This window comes from Aythya ferina (assembly GCF_964211825.1).
Source record: "Aythya ferina genome assembly, chromosome: 5".
Classification (NCBI taxonomy): Eukaryota; Metazoa; Chordata; class Aves; order Anseriformes; family Anatidae; genus Aythya; species Aythya ferina.
Window position 1 is genome coordinate 28,949,000 of NC_140301.1, and position 16,401 is coordinate 28,965,400.

Here is a 16,401-nt window from a genome sequence, read left to right on the forward strand (position 1 = left end):
CTTGCCACTGCAGAATCTGCTGTAGCAAAATTTGGAAGATCAGCAAAGGCAGAGACTGTGACCAGGAGGGAACCCATCTCTGTGACAGGACATAGAGACAAAAAGATGTTTTAAGGGAAGACAGCCTTTCTTAAGCTGCTCAATGAAAATCCTACTGTAGAGTAGTCAAGATAGCACAGGAAAGTTAGCATAAGGCTTCTAATCCCAGCATGAAGCAAATCCCATATCCTCTAGTACAGGGACAATTTTTAACTGGGTGCTTCTGTGTTCTCCCTCACAAAGATGTTTGCTCACCAGACTGGACACTTGGCTCCTGGTATGAATCAGTCATGACAGGTTTGACCTGACTATCCGGGGGAATATTCATCTTGTTAGGTCAAGAGGGTGGTTTTTGTTTGTAGGATGACTATGTAGGATAATTTGTACAAGTCTTATGAGGAGTAGCTAAGGGAGCTGGAGGTGTTCAGCTTGGAGAAGGCTCAGGGGAGACCTTGTTGTACTTTATAGCTACCCTAAAGGAGGTTGTAGCAAGGTGGGTATCGGGCTCTTTTCCCAAACACCAAGTGATAAGATGAGGGGAAATGGCTTCAGGTTGTGCCAGGGGATGTTTAGTTTGGATTTTAGGAGAAATTTTCATTACTGAAGGTGCTGTGCAGCATTGGAGTAGGCTGCCCAGGGCAGTGGTTGAGTCACCATCCCTGGAGGTCTTCAAGAAACGTGTAGAGGTAGAGCTCACTAGTGTGGTTTAGTGGTGGGCATTAGTACTAGGTTAAAGGTTGGACTAGATGATCTTAGAGGTCTTTTCCACCTTTAATGGTTCTGTGGTGTTTTTCCTCTGAGTCTTGATAACGTTAGCTAAGTGGAGTAAAATCTTTGAAGATGAGGAAAGGGAAGAACAGAGGTTAGCATTTTCCAGTTCTGGTCTTCATTTAAAAGGCCTGGGGATGTTAACGTATCCAAACAGGGCACATGCTGAGGGGATCCAGCTGAGGAGTTGTCTTGTAGCCCTGGCAGCCCAAGCAGCAGGGCTTCAGGTTGGTTATTGTCAAGGTGGTGGGTAACTGAAATATACGGACTCAAAGGCTGGGCAGCAATCTGCCAGCCACCTCTTTTAAGAGCACTACTAGCTTCCTCTTGGAGATTATTACAGAATTGGCCTGGTTTTCCCCCAAATTGCTTTCAATAAGCTTTAGCAGGCACTTGTGAGCTTCCTAGGACGCTGCTCTGAGGACTGTCAAACGTGCTAGAGCACTTGTGTGGTCAGTGAGGAGTTTACCTGAGGCCTAGTCTTGCTTCCTCTTCCAATTGCTGGGATTCGAGCTTGACTCAAATACCAGCAGCTTTAACTTGTCAAAACTACTCCTGTCCTAGCTTTAGTGACCTTTGTGCCTTGCTGTGGAGGAGTATAGGAAACTTACTGTACATTCAGTGCAAAACATCCCTTTGTTACACAATGTTTTCCCAATCTGTCCACCCACGTAAGGTGAACAATGCAACGGCTTTTTCTGCCATAGTTACAAACCTACAGTTACGTGCTCAAGCAGATGATTATGAGTATGTCTTGTTCTTTTTTTTTTTTCTTTTAAGAATGTATAAATTAAGGAGGATTTGGTTTTCATCTCTATGGGGTCAGACTACTCAGCAAAAAAGGTGAGTGGCTGAAATACAATTCAGGTGTTTGGTGCAGAAAGAGAGATGTAAGACCCCTGCTAGGGTCTGAGGGACTTGGTAAAAAAAAGAAACAGAGTGCCAAAAAAAACCCCACAAGACTGTAGTGAGGTATCTGCCTTTGTTACCCTGGGACAGTGCTAAGTCTACACAAAGCTGGTTAGTACTCAGCTTTTATATATCTGTAGTAATTATCTGGTCAGATTTAAGTATATCTTAATTTTACATTGTGTGTGTAAATGGATAGTATTGTACTTGTTCCTTGCCACATCAATCTGATCGTGTGTGGGCTTGGGAAGTCAGCTCATCTCTGAATCTCACTCTCAGAGATCAGGTGCATCCTCTGTGTTTTGAGTATGTAAACCTCTCAGTCTTGTCAAACAAAGTTATTTTCTTGCATCTGTGGTATTGTCTGTGACCATGGTTTGGTTTTGAGTAGCTTTGACATTGTTAGAAATGGTCTGTAGCTCTGCCTCGGAGGGTGCTGGTGCGGTGACACTGCCTGTGGCTACAACAAAAAAAAACACGGTTCCTTGCAGTTTTGTGCTGCGTATTGTCAAGTTGCTAACTGTTACTCACAGAACATAAAAGCATTTAACCCTCCTTTCAAGGAGGGTGGTATTCTTTTGTGTGACCTGGGCACAGAGAAACGGTGCTCACAGATGATTTGGTAGGAAAATGGGTGGAGGTGCATACTAGCTTAATATTTTTTCACTTTTCTATTAAAAACCTTGTCTTGCATTTCAGTGTACAATATATTAAACACCAAATATTTTGGAGCTGCAGTTCTAGAAACTCTGGTGCATAATTTTATTCTGCCAGTCAGTCTGGAAATGACAGTTTCTTTACCTCTGAACACAGTTCGCCGATGCCCCAAATGTTTAGTCTTCTCATCAGTTACCTCCTTCCTGTTTTCCAGCAGCCTGTGCTGGCAGGGAACCAGCTCTCTCGGGAGATGTCATAAACTTCAGCACCTCTTGGAAACTGGGCCGTGGGGAGTAGCGCTCTGCCCTCTTTGCCTACAAGGCTGCAAAGTTCAAAACCATGGTTTCTCTGCATCCTCAGAGCATGATGGATCAGGAAGCTGGGAATAACTGCAAGCCTAGGATGTCAGTAACCCCCTAGGAAATCGATAATTTATGTAACTTGGCTGTATTTCTCTTCGCTGCCTGGCATGTATGTTTGCTTTAAGATGTCTCATAAGCTCTGGGGTACTTCCAAGAACATGTGTTTCAGGGAGGAAGGCGATGAAACTCCTGCGTGTTTCTTAGTGTTTCAAATACAAGTGTATACCTTTGAGAATCTAGGCTGATGCTGTTGAGAAGGTGGTGTATGTGGTTATAATACCTGTTCTTAACAAAATGTCAAAAAATCCTTAAGAGGATCTTTTATAACCTTTTGGGAAGCTTCAATGTATCCACCATGTGCCACCCACCTTTGAACACTAGCAAGGAGTAAATCTGTCTGCCCTGGCTTTGCTGTGTCCTTTGAAATCTGCCCGGCCTTAATTGGGCTGAAAAATCCTCTCCATTGTTTAGTTCATGTGCCTCAGAAAGTGTCGGACAGTGTGCCAAAGTAATACCCAAACAGTAACACTAGCCTGGGGCTGGGCCACACAGCAGCATGCAAACATCACTGAAGGTTAAAAGCAAGCAGCCTGCTTGGGAAGCGTGAGCTGGCAGGAGAGCTGGACCAGGCTGCCTGCTCCCCAGCCCTGTGCTGAGCCCTCACAGCACATCTGTGCTCTGTACTGCTCCTCTGCCCGTCTGCCCGCACCCTCCAGCTGCAGAGCAGAGCCAGGGTAAGCCTGTTCTTCTGTCACAGGGGAGGTGTAAACTACTTGTGATGTTCTCAGGTGCTGTGGTATCAACCTAAGGGAGAAGAGGGAGGAAAAGGAGGCAACTAATTCTGCAAGCTCTTCTTTTAAGAGGAGGACAAGTCAGGAATCAGCTGCTGGAATCAGCTAAAGCTCTGGTTTAGGGGCCTCGTGCAGCACGTTGTTCCCAGTGTGACTCTCTGTGGTGCCCAAAGGGCTGCGTCTGCTGCAGAAAAGCCCTGTTAGCCACGTCTCCGTATCTCTTCCCCTGACTAACAAAGGCCTTAAAAGCAGCATTGGGGCCAGCCTGCTTGTGCTCCTCCGGAAACGGGAAGCTTGTGTGCAAGTGTGGGAAAATTCCTGCTGGAGCAAGGCGGCGTGTGGGAGGCTGGGCCGGCTGCTGAGCGGTTCCAGATGCCTCCTGTGGCCTAAAGGTGCCTAGGGAAGCTGTCCCTGGCTTGTGGTAACAGGAGGGTTTCCCAAAGCTCGCTGCCATTGCCTGGGGAGGTGCTTGTTAAATGGCTGAGGGTATTTCTGGTGCTCAGATGGGTCCCTGCCATTTAGCAGGGAACATCTCTGTCTTGCAGAAGCAGCAGGGCGGTTCTGCGTGCCAAAATGTGTAATGAGGCTGCGGCTGCAGCTGATCTGAAGTGTTGGACAGGCTGTAAGTTTTAGCCTCATAAGGTAAAGTGTTAAAACCTGGGTTACAAAATTGGAAATGATTGCAGAAAGAAAAAAAACGCAGAAGAGGCAACAGTTAACACTCGTGAGGGACAGGACAGTGGCTTCTCTGAACCTTATTTAAGGATAAATCTCCTCAAGAACAAAGTCTTATTGAAAGGCTACTGCTTAGACCCCTGTTAACCTTTTCTCTCAAGAAGTAAATTGAATTGCAGTTACAAAGCTGGCAGAACTCATGCCAGAGGCTTATTGGCTTCACTCAGCCCTTCATCCTGGGGTTTGCTGGCATTTACAAGGCGCTACCAATGATGCATTCACACATGTGATTAGGTTCAAGGGTCACTCGCACTGCGACAGGGTAGCAAATTTTTCCATAGTGAGCAAGTCTCAAGTTTTCTTACTCTTCTTAGGTCCTGCACCAAATCCAGTTAACTGAAGTTTGCCCAGTTGGGTTTCTCACCTGCAGGCAGAGCCTGCGAGTGTGTGCTCCAGGGATTAAGGCACGCCTGGATAAACCATGCTGTGGTAGAACAGGGAGGGTGGGTTGCTTGGTTTTCCATGCCCCAAAATATCTCTGGAGGGATCTTTGATGTATTTTCTTCTGTGAAGCTTGAGATCCGGATTTAAAGGGGAAAAAAACTGGAATTCTCACTCCTTCAATTAGGTAAATACATAGCATGGGAGCGTATTGGGGCGGTCCTGCAGAGTCACCAGGAGCTGCCAGAGGAGATGAAATCCTAAGCAATGCAAATATCCTGTTTTCAGTGCAGTTTCCTCATTTGTGGTTTGTTGTTTTTATTTGAATGGCAACTGAAAATTCTGTGAGAAATTTTCTCACACTTACTGTGTCAGTACCCATCAGGGGAGATGCAAGAAGAAATGTAAAATGCTTTCAGTACTTCAGTCTTCCTGTAGGTAAGCAGAGGGTTATTTTAGAAATATCTTTGTTAGTTTTTTTTTTTTTTTTTTTTTTTTTTTTTTTTTTTTTAATATGCTAGAATATGTGGTCCTACTGCAGCAAAGCTCTGTTCTCATAGCGTCATGGTATATTTTTATGAAACAGCTAAAATCTTGTGAGTTTCCAGGGTACATTTTGGGGCAGTTCTGTATCTTGACATTGTATCCATAGCACAATGGAGTGCTTGCATCCTGCATTCATTTCAGTAGGAGGAGGTCTCGCCCTTTTTTGTCAGACTTGGAAGGCTAATTGGGAAGCCTGGCTGTTGGCTTCTCCCCCCAGTCACTAGTGAAGCAGCTGTGGGAAAAAGATAGCATCAAGGATTTTGTGGGCCTCTCGTTCAGAATCCCAGTTGTAACAAACTTATACATCACTGTACAAAAATATCACCAGTTTGATGCCTGCCAGCTAGACTGCACAACCAGGATAACAAACAGTACTTAGCAATCACAAAAGACATGTTGGAGGTGAAACCGAGCAGTGTTCTGTGTTGCTGTGTAACAAACCTTAGTTTTGGTAGTTTCTTCTCAATATAGCGAACCTTCATAGGTGGAAGTTTGCCTGTGTGCCACATCTGTTGTGTAGCAGATGTCTTCCTCTGAGATAACCTCTGTGATGCTTTCTCGTTCCAGATTGTCCCCAGCCACCACAGCCTGAGAATGGAGGCTACAAATGCCACCCTAGTCCCTGCAACGACCCCCTGACTTCGGGCAGCGTCATAGAGTACCTGTGTGTTGAAGGCTACATGCTGAAAGGAGACTACAAATACCTGACCTGTAAGAATGGAGAGTGGAACCCCGCCATGGAAGTCAGCTGCAGGCTCAGCCCGGGTGAGTACTCACTCAGTCCAGTGGGACAGTCAGAGTTGCTCTTATACTGGCTCTTCAGATTCTCCCTAGATAGTTGGTGTTGTGCTGGGGCAGTCCATACAGCTGCACTCATTGCTCCAGCAATTCCACGAATGTAACTCACAATTACAGCCCTTTGTTAAAAATGCCCCTTCTGTAACAGCCCATCAGATGCAGGCTCAGAGTCAGTCGTGCAAGGAGACATCCCACGGGAAGGAGTGAAAAGGAGACAACGAGTTACAGAGGTGGAGTCTCTTTGGCAGCTCTCATCCCAGAAGCGGGGCAGGCCCTAAAATCGAAGCATTTTCCATGCTGTCCCTCTTTGCCCTTGATAGATTTGACAGTACCCTCCTGTCCACATACATGAGAGTGTGTAGAGCTGATATCCTTTGCAAACAGGGTAACTAGCTGTTGGCCTCCTGTGGCAGAGCTTCGTGGTGCTGCTTTGCACTGCACTGGCAGGAAAGGACATTGCTGACAAATGATTTCTGCTTCTCTCCATATGGAAGTGCACAGCTTTTGTTTTGTGGGTCTCTCCCAGCTGAACAGGAATTCCTCCATCAAAGCAGGAAAGTGAAAAGATTTGCAGGAAAATGTTCATCATACAGCTCTTAGTTGCCAGCTGTTCTTCTGCTTTTAAAAGCATGTGTACTGGATAAAAGGAGAAGGCCCTCCCCTCTTCAGTTTTGGCCTGCTGGTAGAGTTCTAAAGCTCAGTCATCCTGAGACAGCAAGATGTGTGCTCTGGGATTTTGTCTTGTAATCCCCAAAGCAAAATTTGTTAGCCTAATCAGAAGGAAACAGAATATCATCTTCAAGCCCCTTGTGGAGCTCACTGCATATCTGTGAACTCAGGAACACTGCGTCCTGTCCCAGACGCTGTCGTCTTGGTGTCTCTGTCACAGCCACTCCAACAGCCCCTTCCTGTGACGAACAAGGAAGGGGAACTGGGAGTTCACCTGGCAGCAACTAGATCCCAAAGAGGCTTTTCGAATGCAGCATAGGCTTCCTTTCTGTAGTGGTCCCCCTTCCCCTTGCTGCACCCAGGCGGCAGAAGAAAGCTTTGCAGGTCGAGCTCCCTGGATGGCAATCCTGCATAGCAGCACTTGGTCTACATCAGGGCTAAAGGAGTTGTGTTGTGATGAGCCGCAGTCCCTCAGATTTCTTTAGCATCCTGTAGGGTTGGTGGCCTTATAAAAATATGGGGCTTCAAAAGCCTGGCCAAGTGAAAAAGCTGTTGTTTTGGCAGCACTGTCTTTGCAACAACTGTGTGGGGTCAGAGTCAGCTGAGGTTTAACTAGCAGGTCTCTTTCACGGAGCAAAAAGGAGGAGGAGGGCAACTGTAGAGGGAAGAGTGATAGGTCTTTAAATGAGTGGTAATGGGTAACATCCCACTTGTTCTGTAAGGAGTAAATGAAATCCCGAGCAGTTATCAAATGTTTTGTGTAGCTCTGAGCACATCAGTCCCATAGCCTTTCAGCAGTTTCTTTTATGAGTTAGTGAGCATCTTGCTGGAAACTGAGATGGTGGATGTGCTGAACTGTACCCTGCATGGTGAGCAGTTTTACAGGATTGTGTACTGATACTGAAAATAGAGCACCCCTATCTGCTTACCCTCTTCCCTGTCAGTGTACTCAAAGTGCCCTGAGTAATCATGAAAATGGAAATCCTTACTCGGCCCTACTTACCAGAGGGAAAAATGTACATGAGACATTTTTTCCTGGGGATGGTTCAAGCTAGTTTTGAACCTGTTTTCCAGAAATTTTTCAAAACTAAAACAATAAGTTTAACCCCCAAAAGAAGATGAAGAAAATGCAGACTTTCTTCAGTTTACATGCCTATTTGGGGTACAGATTTCAGGCTGCAGGCTTAAAAACATTGATCCTGTAGCTTTTTTTTTCTTTTGTTTCTGTGCTCTTTCTCACCCTTATCTTTACTTGCAGGTTTGTCCTGCATCCCACTGCAGTTTAAGAACAGTACTCCTGGAGAATGTGAGGAATGTAGCAAAAAGGAATTGAGGAATTGCATAAATGGGAATGTCCTGAATGCGAAATGGACAGTAGTATATGCTGATGGGGAGGTGAAGTGTGTAGAGAGCTCTACCAAAGACAAAAGTTAGGAGAGAGACGACACATCCACAGGCAATTGTGTGCTCCAGAGAGGTGAAAGGGCCAGTGTAATGTTCTAGGCATGATGTGAACACTCAGCAACACGAGCTCCTGGCCCTTCTCTGTCTGTTCCCAACTTATTCATGTCTTGCAATGGACCTCTAAAAGACAAAATGTGGTTCTAGTACAGTCATACGGCACAGCTGAAAGGGGGTAGGAAGAGGTGATGTGGACAGGGGATGTGTATCTTACACTGAAAACTCAGCATCCTGAAGCAACACGTCCCTTCCCTCTGTTCCCTGGGATACGTGTTTATGTGAGAAAGAAACTGTGTCTTAATGCCAGGCCAGGTGACTTCCACCCCATTCTTTCAGGGGACTGTTCCATTAGCCAAGAAAACCCATTTTCTGGAACTTTTCCTATTGTTTGGCCTAGTGGAATAGCCTGCTTATTGTGCTAGGCAATTACTTGCATCACTGGTAACATAAGGACATTTTTTAGCTATTGCTCAGCCAGATGTAAATATGACATGACCCTTAACGTCCCCTCTCTGTCCCCATGGCCTCCCTGCATTGCTTTTCTCTGTGTTTGCCCTACGTTTTTGCAGAAGACCCTTATGCTGTGCATGTTTTATGTTCCCTTTACAGCTGATGGAGAGGGGACCTGCTTAAGCTCTGAATTGTCCTCTGTAGGAGAGAACTGTTCTGCCTTGACTGTAGAGGAAACTTGGGCTACTTACATGTGTAACTCTTGAGAGAAGGCAACACAAATGTTACTACTTCCCTATGGCGATGATTTAAGGGAGTGGGTCACTTTACCTTGTATTCCTCTTGCTTTTGTAGAAAAGGACTCTCCGCCGACAATCGGAGTACCCACGCTATCCATAGTAGCCTCCACAGCAAGCTCTGTCGCCCTGATTCTTCTCTTAGTTGTGCTGTTTGTTTTGCTGCAGCCGAAGCTGAAGTCGTTCCATCACAGCAGGTAAGTGTAGCTGGGCTCAGAGACATCCTGTTTCTTTGCAGCAGAAACCCTTGGTTTCCTTGCTCTTTTTCCTTGGCCTTGAATGTTAAAAGTTATGAATCCCTCTGGTCTGGCTATAGGTCAGTCTCCTGCTTCCTCTGGCCTTGGATAGCTGCCAAAGTGTCCAGGTATATGTGCTTCTCCCCCAGTCTCTCTGAGATTGTCTGGTCCTGAATTCTGTCAGTATTGATGATTAGATACACACACAAATCCTGTATGGCTCCCTGCTGGGGGAGGAGAATTCTCCTGGCCTAGGTTTGTGGATGAGAGAAGGGACCCCGCTGTAACATCGCTGTCAGCTGAGGTCAAAAAAAGTCACTGTTGGACTCCTCCTGAATGAACCGCTAATGCTCTTATATAAGAGATGTGGCTGTCCAGCAGCAGGAAGGTTCAAATTCAGTCTCAGGACTCTGACCCATCAGCCAAGGTTGATTCACACGGTGACAATTTAAGAGCTGTCAGCTCTTAAAGCCTTGCCAGCAGTTATCTCACCAGCAGCATAGGTGGTAGAACAGACAGTGCTCGGTGGCTCAGAATAGAGCAGTGTAACAAACTGAAATCAACCGCGGTCAGAGTTCTCTACCTACAAGCAGAGGCTCTGAGTCAGATCTTTGTCAGATTTAGCTGTTGAGGCAGGAGGCATTGTAACCTCTTCAGCTCTTGCCATTAAATCCATCAGGCACTGTGAATTACAGTCCCTGATCGTCTTCATGGCAATTGACGGTAGAACTTGCTTCACCTCAGTAAAACACCATTCACGTTTGTCCAATCTCCCCTAAAAAAGTCAGTGGTGAGCATTGGAGTTCTGCTGTGGCAGAGGTGGGAGGCTGTTCTTGGTAACATACGTATAAAATATAAATGCTCAACTTGTTTTTTTTTCCCCTTTTGCCCCTTTTTTTTTTTTTTTTATTTTTTGAGGCGAGACCAAGGAGTGTCTGGGGACCAGGTCTCTATCATGGTGGATGGTGTCCAAGTGGCCTTGCCATCCTACGAAGAAGCAGTGTATGGCAGCACAGGGAACTGCATTCCACCCTCGGACTCCCGGGTGCAGATTGTGCTGTCTGAAGGAGCTGGGCAGAATGGAGCCAGAGAGATGCAGCAGCAGGACCAAGGGGCTCGCAACGGCCTTGACAGAGAAGATGAGGCCCCCGGACAGTCTGGACTGTGTGAAGCCAGTGGCTCTCAGCGCTCTGAAACTGTTCTTGTGCATCAGGCTGCTACCTCTTCCTGGGTAGCTGGCATGGCTAGCAGTAGACCTGTACAGAAAGAACTCCAGGATTCAGAAAGCAGCGACATACAGAGCCTTCTATCCCTCACTTCCTCTGAGGAATACACAGATGGTATGTGGCTCGGGCAAGGAGCACTGTATGAGACCTTTTTAAGAGTAGGTTCTGCAGTGTGACCACATAGCATGAAAAGAGCGAGAAATACCCATATGTACATGTCTGGCACCAGAGGAGATTTGGAAACAGTCTCTGTGGCATGTTTCACAACATAACTACAAGCAGTAGTTAATACCTTCTTCTGAAGTATGTGGCTTTAGGGGGAGCCTAGGGCAGTCTGAAAAGACTGTTGGTGTTCTGCTGCTCAGTCTTGTCTCAGCAAAGGCTTTGCAGAGAAATGCCAGCCTCCAGCATTGTGGAGGCCTCTGCATACTGTGCAAAGTCAGTAAAAGAGCTGCACTTGTGGAAAAACAAGCTGGTGAAAGTGGGAGGATATGCCTGAAATACAAACCCCTTGTGATGTTTAGGCTTCTTCATTTTTAGATCACCTTAGTAAACAGCTTACTGCCACAGTGCGTGTGGTGCTGCAGCCCTGGCTTGTGAGAAAACGCAAAAGGGGGGTGCTTGGTACAGGGCAGAGGTGCTGCTCTGTTCAATGGCCCGTGTATCTTGCATTCTTGACTTCTGTTCTGCCCCAAAGGAGTGGCTTTACAATGTGAAGATGCAGTTTAAGATTGCTTCTGCAGAGACTGCTGTGTCTTCAGGCAAAAATAATGTAACTGGCTTGTAGGTAGCTCAGGGCAGCACTTTTTTCTGTGCTGTCACACCCTCTGGCCTTACTAGTGCCACCCAGAAGCCTTGCAGTAAAAATAGTTCAAGGGGATTTCCACTGAAGGGCAGAAGTGGCAACGTGTCCTGAGATAGGCATTAAACCTCTGGTAAGCAAACAGTGGAAACCCCAAAGTGGCACTTACCATAAAAAAAAAAATCCACAGTGTAGAAATTAGAGGGTGTTGCCTCTGCACTGTGTCATTTTTATCACTGCCTGGAAATAAACATTGCCTCTGATGCAAGTTGTATGGGTAGTCCCAAATAGCAGGGGACCGTAAGACTTGTGCTTACGGCTCAAAGATGAGGAAGCTGCAGCTACTGGAGTTTGCATTTCTTCAGGTCAGGTAAGGCCAGGTGTGATCCATGTATCCCCAGCCATCCCTGACACAGCAAGAAAATTCTCATCTCAGGCGTTTTGAGAAGCTAAGAGGTTGGGGAGGTTACGGGAAAGAAGAAAGGGAAGTTATTACCCTCTCCTACGCAATATCGGGGCTTTATGGGAATACTTTTTCTTCTTGTGGGACTCCCAGTTGAAGAGGAATGTGGAGAAACTGAACAGGCTCTGTTGGAGGCCTGCCAAGGTAGTCAGGGGCCTGAGAGGGAGCTGGGCGTAATCTGCTGAAACACAAAGAGTAACTTGACAGATTCAGATTGGGCATTAGGAAAATATTTCCTGCTAGGAGGGTAATGCAGGGCTAGGCAGCCAGGCAGAGAGGTGATGGAGAGTCCCTTCTTGGAGACTTTCAAAGCTGGGGGTGGTGCCCTCTGCTGTGCTACGATGGCAGGAAGAACACTGCTTTATCACATAATGGAAATGGGGGCCTGTCTTGCTATCAGCAGTAGATTTTGGTGTGTGTTGAATGACAAAAGTTTGACATTTTCTTTTTTTTTTCTCTCCCTGCCATTCAGATATTCCCTTGTTGAAGGAAGCATGAGGCCTGCTGTATTTGCCTAGCCTTCTCCCTCTTGGATTTCTTCCTCCTCCCTTCCCCTGCCTTCGGGACAGAAGCACTCTGTGCAGCCTTCCCCATCCTCGCGAGCTGTGCCCTGGATACCTCCAAGCAGAGACGCCCTCAGCTGAAGATCCAAAGGATGTCACCAGGTTGCCTCCTGGATGCACCAGTGGGGCTGGTGCAGCGCTGGCTTCCCCCTTCCATCTGCATCAGGGGCTCAAGGAACGTAGCGGATTTGAGCTCTCCTCTCCTTTTTCCCAGCCAGATGTTTGACGGCAGTCTCTGAGAAGAGCTGCTCTTTTCTTGTGCCTTTCTCCTCCTCACACCGGCTTGTTGCAGCTTATCAGCCTCTCTAGCCCTCCTGCTGCCCAGAGAGGGGCTAAAACCGCTTGCTCACTGGGTGCAGACAGTTTATATATAGGTATATATGTTATATGCTCTTCTTCCAGCATCCTCTCTGTAATAGGGCAGGACAACATGCCTCACTGGGACTGACGCTGGGCTTGGGAGGGATTCCAGTTAAGGGGCAGCCTGTAATACCTAGAAGTGTCTCGGATGAGATGGGCCATGAGGCAGCGTAGCTGTGCAATAACAGTTGGGAATTGCTAGAGCACCGAAAGCTGTGAAGTCCAGCGTGTAGGAATGCCCTCTGCCCTCTTCCCAACAAACAGCTCTGCAAGAGTCTGCTTCTGAAAATCACTTCTGCCTCTTCTACCTGTGTAGCCCAGCTGGTTATGCTGTGTTTCTGGAAGCTGTGACTGGGACTGTACTGTCAATGAAACAGCCCTTTTGGCTTTGGTCCTGTGCCAGAGTAGCTCCTGATGTTAAGATTGTTGGGAGAGCCTTGGAGAAAGGACAGTGGTTCGCAGGGTCCAGAAAGGACTTTCCGTAAGTTGGTTGCATTCACTTAGGCATCAGGGCTGGAACCAAATCTGTGGCCCCGCTCTTCTGAACAAACCCATTTCCAATTGGCTTTCCCCATTAAGGTTGTTCTGCACTAATGCTTAGGTTCCTCTGGTCATTCCTGCAGGCAGAGGTGATGCTTTCAGATGTGGGCTGGAGGCAGTTCACGTGTTTGCAGCTGTCAAGAGAACAATGCCCATAGGTGGTGAACGCTTTGTGCCGCTGGTGCAATCCCAAATTACCTCCCCAGTCACCCCAGGTACTTCGTTACTCACATCCTGGGTAACTGCCACCTACGAGGCTAATGTGTCTTCCTAGCTCCATATAGCAAGTCTGCTGTTTTGTCCTAATGGGCTTCAGCGGGCCTGCACAGGAGGGCTTCTTTGTCGTGTGGTCGGGGCACGGCCACATCCACAAAGTCTCTCCTGAACACAACGCAGCCGCCCGTTGCTGCCAGTAGTGCCCAGGGACACCACAGCTGAATCCTGATCGTAAATTTTAAAGACTGCTTTAGTTCTTGCAGCAGGGGAAACAAAATACAAAAATACGTATACCTCTGCCCCCCCCCCCCAGTTCTCTGTCAGAATATCCTGGTGGCTGCTACCAGGACTTCATGTCTGCAGGACACCAAGTTCATCTGGGGTGGGCGATCTGGTCACAAAAGCATGGAAGCTGTAGGGTTCTTCAGAGAGGTTGTCTGGAAACTAGGTTGCATGGAATTGGTTTCAGCAAGAAGAGCTGGCTTCTTAAAGGCAGGTGCTTTGTCATGGCTGTCTCAAAGCAACCAGGAGAGTGCCCTGTGAGAAGCTGCTACATTTTTCATTTGAGTTGAAGCAGCAAAATGTCATGGCCTTACACATCGTGTGGTAATTTACAGGTAAACAGGGATACTCCCTTTGCTGCTTTGCTTTTGTTTTCTGACCCTTCCTATCCTCATCCTTGTTGCTCCACAAATATGTTGCCAGAGCACTGGTAGCAGTGACACAACACCTTTAAAAGAAATAAATAATCACTGCGGCTCAGCTCCAGTTCCAGGAAATGGGGATTGGCCGTGGTGTCCAGCCATGCACCTGCTGCTCCTGTTCCTGAGGAGCTGTTTAATCCCAGGACAGCTGGGATGGCACATGCATGTGGATGGAAGACTCCTATTTTCCCCATCCCTGTTTAGAGGGATGTTAATAATTTAAAAATGCAGCATTTTAAACTCCCTTCCCTGTTGCTCACATTATCTTGCATTAACAAGAATTTGGCAAATCCAGTTTGGGTATTTTTTTGTTCAGTTGGGGTGATGAAAATCCCGTGTTGTTCTACAATGGGCTGTCGTGTTTCGAGTTCAAGCACTGTAGAGGGCAAATGTTTACAGGTCTGTTATTGGAATTTTAGAAAACAAGCATGGGAATGTTCCCATTTAGTTTTTAACTCCTACCTTAAAAATATTCTGAGCTTGAGCAAATTGTCTTATTCACTGGTTTTATCAGGGCATATGGAGAGACTGAGCGAGTGTGCAAAGCTGAGGGAAAGAGTATGGGAATTTTTTCCTGCTTCCTAACCAGCTCCAAGTAGGATGTGCTTGGTGTGTATTTAAGGTCCTGCCTCCTGAAACTGACCCTGAGCAATCAGGGTGTAAAAGTCAGGTGCATGCTGTCTGCCTGCAGGGAGCCGTCCTTTACCCCAGTACCAACTTGGTGAAAGAATCCCGTAATGAAGCTGGAAGCTGATCCCAAGCCCGACCTTGCCCTGGACGAGTGCCTGTTCAGCTAGCAGAAGGTGTGCACTGTGTGGTCCTGCCTCCGCTCCCTGCTGTAGGAAAGTAAGCAGCTGCCAGGTGGGGAGAAAAAAATCAGTTTGGGTGGGGAAGGGAAGGCAGCTGCACAGAAGAGGGAGCGCTTTAATTTTCTTTCACTTCAAGAAATTCTGGGAAGAGGACTCACTAAGAGGAAAAAAACAAATGTGGAGGTGGAGGGAAGCACGCAAGCATCGGTCTTGTGATCAGGCATAAATAGTCAGCTTCTGCTGGCTTGTAAGAGGGTGAAAGAGCAGCTCCCAGGCCGGGATGCCTGCCGTGCTGGGAGCCCCAGCTGCCTGCCAGCATAAGACAGAGCATGGAAAGGGCTTTGGGGTTACTGCATCCAGCTTGCGAGTTTGCTTCCTTATCAGATAAGGTAGCGTGGCTGGGGGAGGAAGCTAGGGCTTTGTTGTCTGCTTGATACCTTTTCTCAAAGAGGAGTGAGGACTCACTTTATTTACTGATTAGCAAGTGATTGCTGCTTAGGTTTGCTTTTTTTCTGTGGAGGCTGGAGGACTGGGGAGTCCTCAGGGCAGAGACTTAGGCAGATGAACCAAATTGCACAGCCCTGCCTTTACTTATTTATGGTGGGAGCAGGGACCTAGACTCAGAGATCCCTCATCCTGAGCTCTGCCCCCCCAGGAAGGTTCCTTGCCTCTGAGCAGGGTGAGCCCTGTGGGCAGGGGTCGCAGGTGAGTGCAGCCTGGATCTCCTCGAGGTGGATGGGGAGCGCAGGGGCTTAGCCTTGCAAGGTGTAAGGTGCTGGGTGATTGGCTTTTTGTTGTTCTTTTGTTTGTTTTCTGCTGGGGCCACAGCCCCCTTACCTGTTTTCCCACCTAAGCCCGACAAAAAGAATTCAAAGGGAGGCATTTTGCTTATTTAGCACTCCCACCATGATCATTTCATCTTCTGTCACTCGTGCAGGGCCTTGTGAAGCTCAAGAACATTAAAATGATCTGATTACATCGGAAGAATAAAAATAGCACTTATTTGTAAAGTTTTTTTTTTCATTTTTGGAGTCCAATATTAAAAATAAATTAAAAGGGCATTTCAGAAATTCAAAGTACAATGTGCAATAGAAAAACCTCCTTACTCTTTTGGTTTAATTTTTTGGATTAAAAAAAAATAAATTCAGCCAACTGCAGTGTTTTCAGCCCAAGTACTGGGCTGGTCTGAGAGAACCAGCAAGTGAAGCTGACAGTAGCCCATGGGGAAGTGCATGATGAAGCTCAGGTCAGATGATGGGCTGGCTCGGGTTGTGCCAGAGCCTCCTGCTACCTCGAACTGGCTCAGCAGCACTGGTGAGAGATGTTTTTGTGTGCTCTGGTTTTAATTAGTTTGCAAAGTTTAAGGAAAAAAAAAAAAAGACGCTAGGAGGAGAGACATTCTGCAGCATGCAAGCCTGTGGAGTTGTTGCTGAGTCAAAACTTGGTGAATTTGGGAGGGAGAGGGGCTTAGTGCATTCCTGTCCTTTTGTAACCATCAGGGAGCTGGCTGTGCAGAACGCTTCCTCTGCACGTATGCTGCTTGTTCACACCTAGCACATCTCTCCTGAGGCTTCCCATTTGCCTTTCAGCACCAGCACAGTGACTTTTTTAATGCTTCTG

At 47.0% G+C, this 16,401-nt stretch overlaps 1 protein-coding gene across 4 annotated transcripts in view; it reads left to right on the plus strand.

Annotated features, from left to right (window-relative positions):
• Positions 1-16,139, plus strand: part of SUSD6 (sushi domain containing 6) — a 77,794-nt gene extending 61,655 nt beyond the window's left edge. For all 4 annotated transcript variants that reach the window (XM_084519497.1, XM_084519494.1, XM_084519495.1 and 1 more), the window contains 4 exons: positions 5,756-5,953; positions 8,921-9,059; positions 10,017-10,438; positions 12,062-16,139. In XM_084519497.1, the coding sequence (XP_084375623.1) occupies positions 5,756-5,953; positions 8,921-9,059; positions 10,017-10,438; positions 12,062-12,087 (785 nt within the window). In that variant the 3' untranslated portion in view covers positions 12,088-16,139. The remainder of the gene's footprint in view (positions 1-5,755; positions 5,954-8,920; positions 9,060-10,016; positions 10,439-12,061) is intronic.
• Positions 16,140-16,401: the final 262 nt, after the last annotated feature.